A 19,654-nucleotide genomic window follows, 5' to 3' on the forward strand; every position below is an offset into this window, starting at 1 on the left:
CATTTTGGTGAATTTATTTAGAAAATAACATTTTGCAAGACAGAAAAGGAAAGAGAAATGTGTTGAGAAGATTTGGAGATTGTTGAAGCCCGGCTTTACTGTTGCTTTTTCTGTATAATCAATGCCTTGTCTTTGGTTAAAGTCTGTAACAGTTGCTTCTTTTACCCTTTCTTCCTCTCATAAGTTACAGCCTTCTCATAATACATCTAAATGTTACTCCTCCACTAGTTCATGAGATTTGCTTTTGTTATCCTATTTGTTTACTATGCTACAGCAGAATCAGTCATCCACCAAGATATTATGTTCTGTTGATTGAATTCTGTACTTCCTTTGGTCAAGATCATACCAACATGTTATTAAATAAATAAAGACACTTATTTGTCACATCACATAATCTTTTCTGCTGGTAATGAAGGCTTCATAGGAGCTTCAGCAGTTCATTCACAACATCTTGCCATGTACATAAAAATGTCTTAAATGTTTTGAGTGTGTATTCTTTACCAGCTATATTATATTTGGTTGTCTTTTACTTTCTTATGTTCTAGCTGTTCACTGCTCAGTTGCTCGCATGTTAATACTCATCTGTGTATATGAACTTAAGCTACTCAAATATATAGACTTTATCGTTGCATATGCTTTCCTTGAGTTTGTGTGTCCTCAGAGGCAATATGTTTACAGATCGCAGCTGTGGGGGCAGAGCTCCTATGTTGGTGGGTGCAGTGGAGCTTGTGATGTTTACAACACTCAGACAAGATTACAGTGTATATAAGAGAGATGACAAATTACATGAGACATTAAAAAGCAATAAGTGGCTGGGAGATACTGATGAAAAGTAATATTTAGCACAGAGTTAATGTTAATCATAACATTACGAAGGAAATATGGGTGGTGAGAATGAGAAAGAATCTTAGAAATAAGGATGGATAAGTGTTAAGGAGTTAGACTGGCTTAGAATGAAGAGAAGCAAAGGGGGTGATTATTAATGAAGAGGAAAACTGAGTTTTAAATTATCAACATGAAGTAGTTAGTCATAAAGCTGAGAATGCAAGGATTACTTTTTGTCCTCTTTACCCTTGCTGTCTGCCAACCATCAAAACACACATTTTTCCCCATCACTAGGAGAGAACTGACCAAATGGGACATAATTTAAGCAGCAAATCAGGAGAAGGTCTTATATTTTAAATGTTTCCCTGTGCCCCTTAATGCACTCAGTAAGTGGCATACAATGGGCTGCATAAAAAGGCATCTTCTCACTTGTGCAAGGGGTACTTCTTCTCAGGCAGCCCTGTGATGGTTTCTCTGGTCTCCTTATAGGAAAAGACAGCACTCAGTGTAACCACAAGTGTGCACATCCCTCCTCATGTCCCAGGAGAGGGAGTATGGCACAGTGTTAAGGTGTTTACATTACAAACACAAAGTCTAAGGTTTGATTCTTACATGAGGCAATTGGCTAGACTTAAAATGTCCCACAAGGGCAGTTAGCCTAGTACTAATCTATGAACCTGTGAACCAGTAGAGACACGGAGGCCTTGTCCTTTCACTTCTCTCCTGATTTCACCTGGCTCCTTAGGTTCCAGAGTGCTTTATCAAACCTTGGTTGTCTGGGTCACAGTCACGGCACCATAGAGATAGGCAAAAATGCAAGAATTATCTGAAGAGTTGTTAAACAATAATCTGCAAAACATTTAACAGAGTAAGATTTTTTAAATAATATTTTATGTTTGCTCTTATGGTAGAATATGTGGTATGGTTTCTAATGTTTTCTGGAAAATGATTTAGTAAACAGGAATGAGTTTTCTGAAGCCATTTTCACATATTGCCTTCACAAACCAGGGCCTTTGTAGGGTTAAGAAACCACTGATACTGTTTTACAAATTACAGGGTACGTTTCTGATATGAAGCATTTGTCTGAGACTCAGCCAGTAACTACTGTGAAGAAGGCTGAAGGTTACAGAACACAGATAAGAAAAAAATGGATGTGTTGTAACAGTAGCTTTATGTAGGGTAAATGCAGCATGCTTAGCATTGCTTGCAAGGGTTGAAAATCTTTAGAGTTGTAATAGTGATTTTGATTAGCTGACTACTTTGACTAGATTTCAGAGTAGTGATAGACAGCGCATATTCTAGATATGTTATAAGAACATTCCTTGAACTGATCTTCTACAGTCTGAAGCAACGTTGGGAAATAAGTAACAGAGTGAGTTTTAGTTTAACTTTATCAACCATTAGATGAATATGTTTAACCAGTGCTATGCATAGAAGTAAAATCAAACATATACAGTATTTTTTAATTTTCCTCACAAGATATGAGTTTTCCCCAGCAGTTAGCTTACATTCCAAAAGCAAAGTTTTATTGCCATGGTCTAGTCCACTGTAAACCACTCTTACCTAGATGTGTTTGGCATTGCAGCTGCCCCGTCACTTTATAAAGGGTGACTCCAAAATACAGCTCCATATTGCTTTTAGGGCGGAGCCTAACCTGACCACATTGGTCATTATGCCAGGAGGCACTAACGAGTAAACACTACCCACAGTCATGGCTCTAGATTGGGATCTTATATCCATAATCTGGGGGAGAGTTTGTTATTCTTTGAACGACCATCATGATGCTGATTTTTTTGACTATATTTTGTGGGAGGTTCTAAAGCTCTGTGGGGTTCGCTAGACACTGCTGTATCATTAATGAAACAACAAGGAATGCAATATATATGCAACAACTTTACAGAGTAAAACAGTGAAACTCCTAAGAATCTGTTTTGATTATGAAGTATGGCACTTTACATCCATATGGTATGAATAGGGAATGTAACTGGCAAAGTCTTATTTAAAATTGTGGCTTTAAATGTGTAACATATTTTTTTAATTACTTGATTGTATAATTGATTTATTGCTTCATTCTGTATATATTCTGAAGTTTTTAGGAGTTTCACTGTTTTACTCTGTAAAGGCTGTTGGTCAGCTTAGAGAAAAGATTTGTTCGAACTGAATAAATTTTATTGGTTTTGGAAGGTAGAGCTGGGACTCACTGTTGGTCTTTGTTGTTGCGTATATACTGCTGTATCATTCTTCACTATATGTTGTATTGAGATCTGTGTCTGCATTCTCTGTGCCAAGAATATGTCTTGTCTCCTTTCCTGCTCACATTTTTTATGTCTAAAATATTAAGTAAAGTCAATGTTCATAGGTTCATAGGTTCATACTAGGCTATCTGCCCTGGGGCAATTATAAGCCTAGCCCGATTCTGTATAACTTACGCCACCCCTTGATTTGAGCATACTGTGCCCTTTTTAAGGTTTAGTTTTCTGTGCCTCTGTCTAATAGTGACACGGGAGTAATCCCTGGGACAAATCTACAATCCCCCATCCACCTATCGAGATTCTTCTTGAAGAGATTCAGTGAGGTGCTCTGCCTCACATGAACTGGAATTCTATTCCAGAGCAAAGGGAGCCTCTGGGTTATGAACCTGTCCCTCCAGCAAGTTCTATTTATTTCTGTGCTGAGGTTCAAGTCCCTCAAGCATGTGGCTCTAAGGGATTTAGATTTACTGAGGTGGAGCATGTCCATTAGATCTGGATTAGACATAGCTTTGTATGTCAGGCATAGATCGCCTCGAAGTAGGCGGTATGCCACTGAGTAGAGCTGGAGTTTTTTTAACTGAGCAGCATATGGCATCTGTTTGAGACCCTTGATCCTCTTGGTGAGATACTTTTGGGGTCTTTCTAATTGCTGCAGGTGTCGGGTAAGGTACATCCCAAAAGGGGCATTGTATTCTATGATGGACCTGATGAGGGATGAATAAAGGGGCACGATTACCTCTCTTGATCTAGATGTGAAACCCTTCGTGATGAGGTGGGCTATGTAGAAGGTCTTTCTAACCACTTTGGCAATGTGGTTTTCAAAGGAGAGATTGCTATCAACTTGGGTCCCCAGGTCCCTAATAACTTTCTCTGTACTTAATGGGTTTCCGCCTATGTGGTAATTTGTGGGCACATTGTTTTTGCCAAAGGGTATGACTATACATTTTTTGGCATTTAGCTTTAAACCATGGTGCTGGCACCAGTTGTCTGTCTCTGTGAGACCTTTTTGAAGGATGTTTGTGTCAGTTGGAGAGTCGATTATGGCGCCCAGTTTGCAGTCATCTGCGAACTTGGTGAGCCATAGTCCTCCCATGTTTGCCTGTACTCGGAAAAGTATATACCGAACAAGAGTGGTCCCAGGATAGAACCCTGTGGGACACCACTTGTGACCGGTTTTGAGTCTGACATGGCTCCAGCAACTCTCACTCTGTGGGTTCTGTCTTTGAGCCAGTTTGCGACCCATCTTGTGACATAGGGGTTTATATTTAAGCTGGGTAGCTTATCTATGATGCCCGAGTGGGGTATTGTGTCAAATGCCTTTGCAAGGTCCAGATAGGCTGTGTGGACTACCTTCCCTTCATCTATGGCTTTGGTGACTGTTTCAAAGAAGTCAACCAGGTTCAAAAGGCAGGATCTGCCCTTGACAAAGCCGAACTGGGTAGGATCTAGTGTCTGTAGGTCCCCAATGTCTTTGTTTTTGAGCTCCATGATGATCCTCTCCATAGCCTTGCAGACTAAGCTAGTCAGGCTTATGGGGTGATAGTTTCCAGGGTCCGCAGAGGCTCCACCTTTGTGGAGTGGGACCACTGTTGCTGTACGCCATTCTGTGGGCACATATCCTGTAGTGAGGCTGAGATTGTATAGCTGTTTTATTTGAGAGATTAGTTCCTCTTGGATTTCATGTAGGACGCAACCTGGGACACCATCTGGTCCCATGGAAGCAGTGTTTTTTGCTTTGGAGAGGGCAGCCTTCACCTGAGCATCAGAGATGTTTGGGAGGCAGCCCTCTGCTGGGATAGATACTTGCTCTTTTTGGGGGGAGGGGCTGGAGAAGTTTGCACTGAACCTGACTGCCAGGATATTGGCGATGTCTGTGGGTTCAGTGTATTTTTGACATTTAGAATCAACTAAGAACGAGTCTCCGAGTTGCATCCCAGGTTCCTAACATAACTGAAAAAAGCCTTATGATTGTCTTTGGTGTCCTGTGCAATTTTTCTCTCGAAGCTGGCCTTGAAGGATTTTATGAGGGATCGTAATTTTTTGCTAGTACTGATCAGAGATGCCTTCCCTATTAGGGATTTTGCTATATCATGTAGTAGCTTCCTCCTTCTGTTGTACAGTTTATTTATGGCAGGGGTCCACCAGACTGGACGCCTGCCTTTGGATGATTGGGTCTTGGTTTTGTTTGGGATAGCATGATCCATGCATTCCTGGAGATGTCCATAGAATGCGTTTATATAGGATTCTGCAGTTTGGGCCGTAGTTGCCACTGGCCCTGGGGCCTTGAAGGATTCCACTTCGATTTTGAGAACTGAGAAGTTCACTTTTGAGAAGTTTTTCACTGTGGTTTTCTAGGCTGGGGGTGGGGTCGGGATGTGGACATCCAGTGAAATTAAGTTATGGTCTGATCTTACGAATGAGGGATATACTTCTGGTGTGGAGCATAGAGTCCCCATGTTGGTAATGATCAGGTCTAGTATGTTGTCCCCTCTTGTGGGAGTGGTGACTAGTTGTTCAATAGCTTTTGAGTTTATAATTTCCAGGAACCTTTGGGCTAAGGTGCTGGGGCTTGAGTAGTGCTCCCAGTCAATGTTTGGGTAGTTGAAATCGCCCAATATAATGGTGTTCGGAGAGATCTTCATGTTCTCCAATGTTTTCAGGAAAGCCGAGTGGGATTCCTGACTTTGAGAGGGTGGTCTGTAGGATGTAATAAACTGAGAAGCAGTCTTGCCCACTGTTAGTTGCACATGGATGGTCTCCGATACTTCATGCAATGCCACTAACCTGGAGGTGTGGATATCCTTGATAAATATGGAAACTCCTCCTTTGTGGTTCAGTCCGGGTTTTGGGGCTGAAAAGCATAATATGAGGTATAGCCTGGTAGTGCTGGGGTGCTCTCTGGAGCCTTGAACCAGGTTTCTGTCACTGCACAGATATCGATGTTCTCCATACTGAGGAGAGCTTTGAGTGCGTGCATCTTGAGGTTAAGACTTCTGGCGTTAAGCAGCATTACCCTTAGTTTCTTGTTCCTTGTGCTGTCTATGGGGGTGGGTTTGACTTTTGTTTTGAGCCTTGCCTAAAAAAGGCACTATGGGGGTGGCAAGCGCCTTTGCCAATATCCGAAAGCCCAGTGGTGACTGGTGCAAGCCGCCCCTAGCGAAGCAACGTGGCTTGTCAAGCATGTCATCCCAGGCTGACAGACACTGGATCCCCTTTGGAATGACACCAACATTTTAGCCAATTGTTAAAATCAATCATTTTGTCTTTGTACTGTGGCATCATTCTAGGTGAGGGTAAGATGCTGCTCAAGGTCAGAGTCATACCAGCCTGGGCTACATGATCAGAGAGCTCCTCTTTTCATGTAGTCCAGGGAGGTACGTCTCAGGTCATTCACACCAGCATGTACAATGACTGAGTCATATTTGTATTTGCTTTGGAGTGACCTGAGTGCTTGCATTATGTGGCGGATCCTAGCACCCAACAGGCAGCTCACCGTGACCTTCTCTTTATTCAGCCTGGTGAGCGGGACGTCAGTGTGTCTGACAATAGAGTCACCTATTACAAGAGTATCAGGTGTGTTATTCAGCCTTAAGGGCTGTGGCTGCTTGGCACACTGACTTTGTGGGCTATGTGTTGTGCGTGTTTTGTTTTGAGGTAGCGTTTGCTTGGATGTCTGCTTTGGAGGTCTCTGTTGCTTAGGCAGATTTTTATTTAGAGCCTCCGAGTATGTTTTTGTGTATTTATGTGTTTGGTTCGCTGATGTGGTGGGACTATGTGATACTGGAATTGTGTTGTGTGAGGTTACCTTCTCCTCCTGACTGGTTACACCAGTTTTGAGATGAGAGAGCTCAGCCTCCAGTTTGGCTAAATAGTTGCATCTCTCACATATATTTGAACCTGTTTGGAGGAGGAGAGGGTTGTCCGTGTACATGAGACAGTTGTAACATTGCCTCAAAATTCCCAGATTCACCAGCTGGACTGGAGAGGAAACCATTGACTGACCTTTGGACATGCTAGAGTAATTTAGGGAAACTGAATTTAAGACAGACCAATAGAGGACAGGGTAATCGTAGAGAGTATAAGAGTAAGTAGTGCTTATGGTTTAATAGTGCTAACTTGTAGGATTACTTAATTGGACCAGTGAAGGGCCATAGAATGAGACTATGGTGTTTAAATTGAGAGATAGAGCAGTTCTAAGGGAAAAAGTGAAGAGCAGACTTTGTGGAGCCAGGAATAGTGTACACCCAATTAGGTGGCACTGCCCGCTGTTGCGCTATGCACAAAAACGCGCAAAACTGCGTAAAAGAGAGTTTTAAGAGAGGAAGATGAAGGAGTTTGGAATTGACCCAAAATGGCCAATAAAACTACAGTTTCAAGTCAGTAACCACTCCCACAGGGGCAGGCAGGCTGTTCAATGTTTTTCACTGCCACTGATCAACAGAGAGACTTCCCTTTAGCCCAAGCAAAAAATGGCCTCCAAGAAACTTACAAACAGTTCAAGAATAGCAAGCCTGTAACTGAACTTTTTTAAATCTCAGAAAAGTGGGAAAAAGCAAGATTTTTTTTTTTTGTTTTTTTCAGAGATAGCAGAGGTTCACAAGTATCAACAAGTTATAACAGTGCAGTAAATGACCCCACACAAGAGTGCTAGGCCAAAGACAGATAAAATGCAAGTTTTGAGAAAAAACGATTTTAAAAATAAGTGCAAACAGGAAATTCAGTAAACAGCTCTAGGTTGTGCTCTAAATACAGTTACTAATGCAGAAATCAAGTTTAACAAGCCAGAAAATGCTCAAAATAGGCGGCTATGCAGAAAAACTTAGCAAATAAACAGAGGAAAAATACTTAAAATCTCAAAAGTGGCTCCTTTCTTCTCTCAGCATTTTCTCCTCTTGGTGGGTGCTTCACCAACAGCCAACAAGCCTGAAAAGATGCCAAAACCATGAGGCAACCAGGTTTTAAGAGAGGAAGATGAAGGAGTTTGGAATTGACCCAAAATGGCCAATAAAACTACAGTTTCAAGTGAGTAACCACTCCTACAGGGGCAGGGAGGCTGCTCAATGTTTTTCACTGCCACTGATCAACAGAGGGACTTCCCTTTAGCCCAAGCAAAAATGGCCTCCAAGAAACTTACAAACAGTTCAAGAACAGCAAGCCTGTAACTGAACTTTTTTTAAATCTCAGAAAAGTGGGAAAAAAGCAAGATTTTTTTGTTTTTTTTTTCAGAGATAGCAGAGGTTCACAAGTATCAACAAGTTATAACAGTGAAGTAAATGACCCCACACAAGAGTGCTAGGCCAAAGACAGATAAAATGCAAGTTTTGAGAAAAAAAATATTTTAAAAATAAGTGCAAACAGGAAATTCACTAAACAGCTCTAGGTTTTGCTCTAAATACAGTTGCTAATGCAGAAATAAAGTTTAACAAGCCAGAAAATGCTCAAAATAGGCGCCTATGCAGAAAAACTTAGCAAATAAACAGAGGAAAATACTTCAAATCGCAAAAGTGGCTCCTTTCTTCTCTCAGCATTTTCTCCTCTTGGTGGTTGCTTCACCAACAGCCAACAAGCCTGAAAAGATGCCAAAACCACGAGGCAACCAGGTTTTAAGAGAGGAAGATGAAGGAGTTTGGAATTGACCCAAAATGGCCAATAAAACTACAGTTTCAAGTCAGTAACCACTCCTACAGGGGCAGGCAGGCTGCTCAATGTTTTTCACTGCCACTGATCAACAGAAAGACTTCCCTTTAGCCCAAGCAAAAAATGGCCTCCAAGAAACTTACAAACAGTTCAAGAACAGCAAGCCTGTAACTGAACTTTTTTAAATCTCAGAAAAGTGGGAAAAAAAGCAAGATTTTATTTGTTTTTTGTTTTTTTCAGAGATAGCAGAGGTTCACAAGTATCAACAAGTTATAACAGTGCAGTAAATGACCCCACACAAGAGTGCTAGGCCAAAGACAGATAAAATGCAAGTTTTGAGAAAAAAAATATTTTAAAAATAAGTGCAAACAGGAAATTCAGTAAACAGCTCTAGGTTGTGCTCTAAATACAGTTACTAATGCAGAAATCAAGTTTAACAAGCCAGAAAATGCTCAAAATAGGCGGCTATGCAGAAAAACTTAGCAAATAAACAGAGGAAAATACTTAAAATCTCAAAAGTGGCTCCTTTCTTCTCTCAGCATTTTCTCCTCTTGGTGGGTGCTTCACCAACAGCCAACAAGCCTGAAAAGATGCCAAAACCATGAGGCAACCAGGTTTTAAGAGAGGAAGATGAAGGAGTTTGGAATTGACCCAAAATGGCCAATAAAACTACAGTTTCAAGTCAGTAACCACTCCCACAGGGGCAGGCAGGCTGCTCAATGTTTTTCACTGCCACTGATCAACAGAGAGACTTCCCTTTAGCCCAAGCAAAAAATGGCCTCCAAGAAACTTACAAACAGTTCAAGAACAGCAAGCCTGTAACTGAACTTTTTTAAATCTCAGAAAAGTGGGTAAAAAGCAAGATTTTTTTTTTTTTTGTTTTTTCAGAGATAGCAGAGGTTCACAAGTATCAACAAGTTATAACAGTGCAGTAAATGACCCCACACAAGAGTGCTAGGCCAAAGACAGATAAAATGCAAGTTTTGAGAAAAAAACGATTTTAAAAATAAGTGCAAACAGGAAATTCAGTAAACAGCTCTAGGTTGTGCTCTAAATACAGTTACTAATGCAGAAATCAAGTTTAACAAGCCAGAAAATGCTCAAAATAGGTGGCTATGCAGAAAAACTTAGCAAATAAACAGAGGAAAAATACTTAAAATCTCAAAAGTGGCTCCTTTCTTCTCTCAGCATTTTCTCCTCTTGGTGGGTGCTTCACCAACAGCCAACAAGCCTGAAAAGATGCCAAAACCATGAGGCAACCAGGTTTTAAGAGAGGAAGATGAAGGAGTTTGGAATTGACCCAAAATGGCCAATAAAACTACAGTTTCAAGTGAGTAACCACTCCTACAGGGGCAGGCAGGCTGCTCAATGTTTTTCACTGCCACTGATCAACAGAGGGACTTCCCTTTAGCCCAAGCAAAAAATGGCCTCCAAGAAACTTACAAACAGTTCAAGAACAGCAAGCCTGTAACTGAACTTTTTTAAATCTCAGAAAAGTGGGAAAAAAGCAAGATTTGTTTTGTTTTTTTGTTTTTTTCAGAGATAGCAGAGGTTCTCAGGTATCAACAAGTTATAACAGTGCAGTAAATAACCCCACACAAGAGTGCTAGGCCAAAGACAGATAAAATGCAAGTTTTGAGAAAAAAATGATTTTAAAAATAAGTGCAAACAGGAAATTCAGTAAACAGCTCTAGGTTGTGCTCTAAATACAGTTACTAATGCAGAAATCAAGTTTAACAAGCCAGAAAATGCTCAAAATAGGTGGCTATGCAGAAAAACTTAGCAAATAAACAGAGGAAAAATACTTAAAATCTCAAAAGTGGCTCCTTTCTTCTCTCAGCATTTTCTCCTCTTGGTGGGTGCTTCACCAACAGCCAACAAGCCTGAAAAGATGCCAAAACCACGAGGCAACCAGGTTTTAAGAGAGGAAGATGAAGGAGTTTGGAATTGACCCAAAATGGCCAATAAAACTACAGTTTCAAGTCAGTAACCACTCCCACAGGGGCAGGCAGGCTGCTCAATGTTTTTCACTGCCACTGATCAACAGAGAGACTTCCCTTTAACCCAAGCAAAAAATGGCCTCCAAGAAACTTACAAGCAGTTCAAGAACAGCAAGCCTGTAACTGAACTTTTTAAAATCTCAGAAAAGTGGGAAAAAAGCAAGATTTTTTTTTTGTTTTTTTTTTTCAGAGATAGCAGAGGTTCACAAGTATCAACAAGTTATAACAGTGCAGTAAATGACCCCACACAAGAGTGCTAGGCCAAAGACAGATAAAATGCAAGTTTTGAGAAAAAAACGATTTTAAAAATAAGTGCAAACAGGAAATTCAGTAAACAGCTCTAGGTTGTGCTCTAAATACAGTTTGGACAGAATTTAGTTTGGTGATGTGTAGGTTACATCTTTGTTGCTTATAGACAATGTTGTCCTCCTGGCTTCAAGTGGTTGTGATCTCCACCATGCAATGAAGTGGTAAACAGCTGAGTGTGAAGCAGATGAGATGAAAATTTGAGGTCATGGTTCCCTCCCAGAAAAAAAAAAGAGTGATTGGTTCTTTGCTGGTGAAGGGGGAAGCAGTTGCCCTACAAGTTTAATTATTTTGATACCTTGCTTACAAGTGTGTGTATAGAGTCCTGTGAGACTGACTAGCAAACTTGTGCAGCAGAAAGAGTACTGAAGGTTCTGAACCAGACTGTGATGGTGAAGAGAGGGCTGTGTTATATGTTGGACCTTTCAATTTGCCAACCAATTCACTTCAATTTGCCAATCCTTTAACAATCCTTATTAAAACTACTAAGTCAAAACAATCTATAATGTTTTCTACTTTCTACTTTATCAACTAGTGAAGACAAAATATCACCATATATATTTCTATACGGTGCTATCATGAGTTCTTCATGTCTTATTTCATCAAGTGGCAGTGTGTATGTGTTTCATCAGAACACATTTAATAATCAATTTGCAGTTTTCTGGGTGAAATCAAATATGTCTACTTGTAGTGTTATAAGTTCAAACTGCCAGGCAGCTAGCCCTGAATAATTTCCCATTATAAACGTTTACAAAACTAAGTGTAAATTATGCAATATTCCTACTGTATTTCAAACACTACTATATGCACTGCATACTGGAATGTCTCAAAATGTTATGTTTGTATTTGCCTGTGGGCTGGGGTCATGACTGCAAAAGGGTTTATGGACCAGTTCATTTACCTAGTTAAAATAGAAAATAAATTAATAAATTCATAAATCAGTCCATTTGATAAATCACTCCACATCTAAGAAGAGTATCTGAGTTGCAAGGTCATAAGGTGGTTCATCCTTATCTCATTTTCCACAAATAAAGGATTTCCTTAAGAACTACTCCTTTATGTATGCTTAAAGTTGTATTTGCCTTTACTTTAAGCTATCCATCTCTATGCGTTCTTTCCAGGACTTAAAGAAAGAAAGGATACTCTATGCCTTGGATGTCCATAGACAACTCAGATATTATCTTGACAGAGCTAAATATTTTATTAATGCTGATTTCTCCCTCTACCCCCCCCTTTTTTTGAATGTTTTGTTGCCAGGATGAGGACTTAGATTTTTATTTTCCTAGCACTGACATTTTCAGGGCTCTGTCCTCCCTCTCTTAGTTGTGTAAAGATTTGGGTACATGGAAAGTGCCCTTAAAGCTTTGGAAGCTGGCCGGCTGTAATATCCTTAGTAGGATATATCCCATATAGCTGATGTTACTACAGCATCGATCTAATGATGAACACGCATTTGATACATGAACCACAAAAAATTTTACTGAAAATGAAGAAGCCCTGATTACATGGGATTACCTGATACCCACAGTAAAAAACAGTAAAAACAAGAAAAACAGATATTATAATCAAAGAAAAAGGATAAAAGTAGCATTAATCCTAGAAATAGCTGCCTAGCAACTAAAATATCCTGTGTACTGAAAGACATAAAGTTATATCAGGATATGCAAGCAAAAACTACAGCAATCTGGAATAAAGACACTCATTTATTTTTGATAATAGCAGGAGCAACAGGACTAATAAAAACTAATTTTCATGCATAGTTAAATATGTTGTCTGTCCAGGTAACTTCATACGGTCTGTAGAATGAGACAATTCTGAGTACATTGTGGTTACTGAGAAGTGCACTCTTAGCAAAAATCAAAGACTGAACCAATACAAATCACATGAAATGTAATCATTCTTTGACTAAGCAATGAGGTCCATTCTTCCTAAGGTATTAGAAACCTTGAATATTTGGAGAAATTGAAAAATATATAGATACAAGTTTAGGGTTATAACTTGTATATAAATGGAAATGGTAAATTAACTGAAGTAAGAAGTTTTATGTTAGATCTTTAAGTCTTTATATAACTGTTTATGTGCTGTAACTGCATTAATGAGATTTTCAAGTAAGTGTTATAAAATGCTCTTGCAAGAGATACAATGATGCACTATGTAAATCTAAGATCACTTATTTTAAGGCCCATTTAGAATGTGTCATGTTGGTGACTTACCAGGATCTGCATGGCTTTGTAACTCGTTCACCAGAGTAATACTTCTCTCCAAAGAGCAGACAGGGACATTCATCAACTGGAACACATACACCATTACCAGAAATATCATCTAACATAGTGCCTAAGATTGAAAAACAGGAGTTAGTAAGCAGTCCTATAAGTTAGTCTATGGGTTATTGCACTGAGTCATTCAATATATAATAAAAATCAAATTATATAAATAAAATAAACTGTGTCTTCAGCTGGCAATGGTACCCTACAATTTTTATTAAAATGTTATTGCTGGAATGAATACAAACTTCATACCACTACACTGCATTCATGAACTAAGTGATGGAAGATTATTTACTTTCTAAATGATTTTTACACAAGCAATAGATTACTAGTAATGGAAGATTATTTACTTTCTAAATGATTTCTACACAAGCACTAGATTACTGGCAGACAGGAAAACTGACAAAGTTTACAGGTTTGTCAATGCAGAATGTAATCATAGCTTCACAAGTTGGAAATGTGATTAGGGTTTATCATAATAAACAAATGTCTGGCATTTTACATTGATACAAACTTTACACAAGAAAACAGTATGTTCAGGAAATGAATGTGAATTAATGCTGTTACTTAATTATAAATAAAGACTGATGACCCAAGGATTCTTATAAAGGGCCTAGGGAAAGGCCCTGCTCCAATGATGTGGTATGTTTTGATTAAATGAAATATTAGCCACAATAAGGAAAGAACTCATTGTCTGCTAATTTGCATATCTCTGAAATGAAAGTTATGTACTTGCTATGACAATAGATCTTTGTTGCCCTATTTTCATCCAATTCAGTGTGGTGTGTGGATTGTCAGAGCTATCCGGATCTGACCTTGGCGCATTATACCAGAGTATTAGATCTGAGAGTTCTGACTCCTCCCCTACCCAAAAATCCCACCTCATAGCTTATTTACCTCAAATCAAATTTGTTATTACCATAATGTCTCTAATAATTATAAAAAGGAGTAAAGAGGAAGCCTGTAACATAGCCCACTATGGAATGAGATGTGGAACAGGAAACAGACAGGGTCCTGTCAAGGTCTGAGCAAGCTCCAGAAGATACAGAATGGAAATTTGAAAAGGGAAGGAGGGAGGGATGAAAAACTGGATGGAAATGACAACACACATCTATCATTATGCTAAGTGCATAACTTTTGTATTTGATGTTGTTTATTTTTGTTCGAATTAACACATGGGACAGATTCCCAAGCTGCCTAAAAAGGGCCTTGGTGGACTCAAGGAATGACTTTCCTGAGAATGGCAGAGCCAAAGGATGCGTGAGTTCTGGAATGTACATCCAACCTGTAATATGATACAGAGATATGAGCTGTTTACCAATGACATATGTCACTGTTAGGTACTCTTTTTGCAAATGCTATCAAAGTTTCCATTGCTCTGGTGGAGTGAGCCTTAGGCTTAGAATGCAAAAACAGCACCCTTATCTTATAATAGAGGAAATGCAAGCTGCCAGCTGCCTACAAAGCAATACTTTTGACAAATATTGTCCTAGTTTTGTATTAGCAAGGAGACAGCTGGCCTGATTTTCTAAAGTCTTTTATACAATGTAAATAAAATCTGAGTTTTCTATGGAAACCTAAGGTATGGAGGGTGTAGTCACCCTTGGTAGCATAATTTGCAAAGAATACAGGCAAATTGATATGTTGCTTTACGTCTGATTTTGATGTCACCTTTGGAAGGAAGGAGGGATTTGTTCTCAGTGAACTCTGTCCTTGAGGAAAATTTGAAAGGGTGACTTGCATAAAACTGCTTGCAGCTCTGAAACTCGTCTTGCTGAAGTGATGGCAATTAGAAAAAAATAGCTTTCCATAAGGAGATGAGGTCCATGGTAAAGAGAGAGGTGGCAAAGGCTAAGGATAAGGCGTATAGAGAGTTGTATGAAAGGTTGGACACTAAGGAGGGAGAAAAGGACCTGTACCAATTGGCTAGACAGAGGGACCGAGCTAGGAAAGAAATGCAGCATGTAAGGGTGATAAAGGATAATGAGGTAAATGTACTCACTAGCGAGGCGAATGTGTTGAACAGATGGAAGGAGTACTTTGAGGGGCTGATGAATAAAGAGAAAGAGAGAGAGAAGGCTGGATGATGTGAGGATAGTGAATCAGGAAGTGCAATGGATTAGCAAGGCAGAAGTAAGGATAGCTATGAAGAGGATGAAGAATGGAAAGGCTGTTGGTCCAGATTACTTACCTGTGGAAGCTTGGAGATGTTTAGGAGAAATGGCAGTGGAATTTTTAACCAGATTGTTTAATGAAATCTTGGAAAGTGAGAGGATGCCTGAGGAGTGGAGAAAAAGTGTTTTGGTACCAATTTTTAAGAATAAGGGTGATGTGCAGAGTTGTAGTAACTACAGAGGGATAAAACTGATCAGTCACAGCATGAAATTATGGGAAAGAGTAGTGGAAGCTAGGTTAAGAAGGAAGGTGATGATTAGTGATCAACAGTATGGTTTCATGCCAGGAAAGAGCACTGCAGATGCGATGTTTGCTCTGAGAGTGTTGATGGAGAAGTACAGAGAAGGTCAGAAGAAGTTGCATTGTGTCTTTGTGGACTTAGAGAAAGCATATGACAGGGTGCATAGAGAGGAGTTGTGGTATTGTATGAGGAAATCGGGATGGGCAGAGAAGTATGTAAGAGTGGTGTAGGATATGTACAAGGGTAGTGTGACAGTGGTGAGATCTGCAGTGGGAGTGACAGATGCGTTTAAGGTGGAGGTGGGACTACATCAAGGATTAGCTCTAAGCCCTTTCTTATTTGCACTGGTGATGGACAGGTTGACAGACAAGATCAGACAGGAGTCCCCGTGGACTATAATGTTTGCAGATGACATTGTGATATGTAGTGAGAGTAGGAAAAAGGCTGCGGAGATCCTGGAGAGGTGGAGATATGCTCTAGGGAGGAGAGGAATGAAGGTCAGATAGACTAAGATGGAATATATGTGTGTGAATGAAAGGGAGGATTGAAGAATGGTGAGGATGCAGGGAGTAGAGCTGGCGATGGTGGATGAGTTTAAATATTTGGGATCAACAGTTCAGAGTAATGGCGAGTATGGAAGAGATGTGAAGAAGAGAGTACAGGCAGGGTGGAGTGGGTGGAGAAGAGTGTCAGGAGTGATTTGTGACAGACGGGTACCAGTAAGAGTGAAAGGGGAGGTCTATAAGAGGGTAGTGAGGCCAGCTATGTTATATGGGTTGGAGACAGTGGCATTGACAAAAAGGCAGGAGTCAGAGCTGGATGTGGCAGAGTTAAAGATGTTAAGATTTGCACTGGGTGTGACGAGGGTAGACAGGATTAGGAATAAGTATATTAGAGGGTCAGCCCAGGTTGGACAGTTTGGAGACAAAGCCAGAGATGCGAGATTGCATTGGTTTGGACATGTGCTAGGAGGGATGCCGAGTATATTGGAAAAAGGATGCTAAGGATGAAGCTGCCAGGTAAGAGGAAAAGAGGAAGACCTAAGATTAGGTTTATGGATGTGGTTAAAGAGGACATCCAGGTGGTTGGTGTGACAGAGCAAGATGCAGAGGACAGGAGGAAATGGAAACAGGTGATCTGCTGTGGCGACCCCTAACCGAGAATAGCCGAAAGAAGAAGAAGAAGAGTCTTCCAAGAAAGTAATTTTAAATCTGCTAATGCTGCCAGTTCAAAGGGTTTTTGAGTCAATGACTGGAGTAATACTGTGACATTCCATGGTGGAACTAAATATCAGACAGTTGATCTCGATAACAATGTTCCCTTAAAGAAAGCTTTGATTACCCTAAGTGATACAATAGATGCATCATTATGTCTTATGTGAAAATTTGAGGTAGTATAGTAACTGGAACCTCACAGGAAAAGTTCAGAAAAAAAAATCCAGTATTACTGAAACAGGAGTGAGAAAGGGTCTAAACACTTCAAGGATGCCCAAATAGAAAATCTTTTCCATTTGCTCGTTTAACTCTTTTTGGTCAATTCCTTCTGAGAAGAAGAACTGGTGTGGCCTGACATCTCTGGCTATCATTGAAATTGGAGAAACCATGCAGTTAGTTTTAGGGACTGAAGATCTGCTAGAGGCAGCCCGGATGGGTGACTGAGTAGATCCAGAGTGGAATAGAGTACCCATGGTGAGTACAGTAGGTTAGGCCAGAGGAAGAGGAACCCTACCTGCTGAGGTCAAAAATGGACAATGAGGGTTACCTTGATCTTATACCTCCTGGCTTTCTGAATAAATTTTATGAGAAAGTTAATCAGCGGGAAGGTGTAAAGGAGAGTTAGGCATCAAAGGTGGACTACAGCATCTCTTGGTGACTGTCCCTGTTTAGAGATAAGGGCAAAGTAACTTTTGCATTTGTTGTTAAGGTAGGAAGCAAAGAGGTTGCAGCAAGGTTGATGATCTCGGTTTCCACTATCTGTTTAAGAGACCACTTGTGAGGAAACAGAATACTCTTGCTCAACCTGTCCACTGGTATATTTGATGTCCTAGGAAATGTGCATTGCCACTAGATTGTCATGTGTAGATATTGCCCATTGACAGACTTGCATGGCCTCTTAGCAAAGTGGGTATGAATGTGTTTCACCTTGCTTGTTGATGTATCACACCAGTGACATATTGTCTCCATAATGGACATCACACCCTTGGGTAGGAGGTCTACAAAAGCCTGCAGTGCTAGGGGGACTGCCCTTGTCTTCAGGACATCGATGTGAAATTTTGCCTCTGCCGGTAACCTAGTCCCTTGGACTGTCTTCCCTCCAAATGAACCCCCCACCCAAGAAGGGAAGCATCTGTTGTGACTCTGACACTGGCAGTAGGTGGAAAAAACGGTCTTCATTGTACTTCTGATGGAGTTGTAAACCACCAACTTATGTGAGTCCTGCATACTTGAATAACTTGGAATCTGGTGTGACCATTGTACTGCCAGTGTCCCCTGTAGGACTCTCATGTAGTATCTTGCTAACTGGACCAGTGCAATAGTGGAGGTCATTATCCCTAACAAATGAAGAATGAGCCTTGTCTGTGAGCATGGATGTTGCATCACTTGAGAAGCTTCAAAAACTTAACAACTGGACTTTTGCAGTTGGGAGTTCTGCAGTTTTTTGAACTGGGTCTATTTAGTATCCTGTAAATTTTATATTCTGCATGGGAAGTAGTTTGCTCTTCTTGTGTTTGACTGATATTCCCAATTAATTTGCAAAAGTCAGAAGGAATATTTGATGTTGCAATGATAGATCCTTGGAAGTAGTAGTTAGGAGACAATCATCTAAATACAGGAAAAAGCAAGAAAAAGGTATTGTGGAAGAACCAGGCTGGACTCCAGATGTATCAAAAAGAATTTTAATAATATAAAATATAAACATTTTAACTTAATTACCGCATTTTCATCCTAACATGGACTTCATCAGATGAACAGTAAAGATCAAACTCAAAGGTTTAGATACCATTTTACCCACAAACAAATTGCCAATCAATTTATCATCATATCAACAACAAATCAGCCACACAAAATATAAAAATAATGCAATTTACAAATATTAAATCAAAACCCTGTAACTGTATTTATAAATAAATAATAATTAATATATATGTAATAGTTTTATTAAAAGTTAAACATATCATGCAAAACTTCAAAACATGAAAAATATAGTATGATCAACTTATCTAAATCACACTATCTAATAACACCGTCTAGTGTCATAAAGGGGGCTTTACATCTAAATACCCATAAAAATCAAGAGCTTGAAAGAAACACTTAATATGTATCAATAACTAAAACCTTTATGAGTAAAAAGACATAACTATAAGGCATAAAAATATCATAATCTAGCTGCTCTTAATTTTAAAATGGGGACTAAGGACACATTTTCATTATGGCCTGGTGCCCTGTTTGCTTCTAAAAATGGCCAATAGACCTTTTTATATTCTATTTTGGTCTCCCAGGACCCTCAGGTAATATCCAAGGGAACTTCTTCCAAAACAAAAAACTGGAACTTAGCTTGTTTAAAATTCTAAGTATGTTTATAAAGTGCATTTTTCTCATTTTTAATTTTAACATCATAAAGACGTTCATATATTCTCCTTTTAAGCTTACACTCAGTCTTTCCTATATAAAAAGCCTCACATTTCTCACACTGGGTGCTATAGATCACCGCCAAAACTGTTACAATTGGTATATATCTTATCTACTATATATTTACTCTTATTCTTAATATATACTGACTCACTATGCAATATATAAGGACACTGTACGCAGGCTCTGCATTTATAAGTTCCAACTTTTTTGTTTCTTAACTAATTCCTATTAGTACTATTCCAGTTGAGTAAATCTTTTATACTCAACCCCTTATGGAAAATAAATTTAAGAGGGGTCCTGAAAATACCATCAAGATCTG

General features: G+C 39.5%; 1 protein-coding gene across 1 annotated transcript in view; it reads right to left on the reverse strand.

Annotated features, from left to right (window-relative positions):
- LOC122791453 (mucin-6-like) overlaps nt 1–19,654 on the reverse strand; it is a 1,454,314-nt gene that overhangs the window by 1,220,902 nt on the left and 213,758 nt on the right. Inside the window, exon 9 of the mRNA XM_044059198.1 lies at nt 13,234–13,354. Within this exon, the coding sequence (XP_043915133.1) occupies nt 13,234–13,354 (121 nt within the window). The remainder of the gene's footprint in view (nt 1–13,233; nt 13,355–19,654) is intronic.

This window comes from Protopterus annectens, chromosome 17.part0 (assembly GCF_019279795.1).
Source record: "Protopterus annectens isolate FY-2018-M chromosome 17.part0, PAN1.0, whole genome shotgun sequence".
In the NCBI taxonomy this organism is placed as follows: Eukaryota; Metazoa; Chordata; order Ceratodontiformes; family Protopteridae; genus Protopterus; species Protopterus annectens.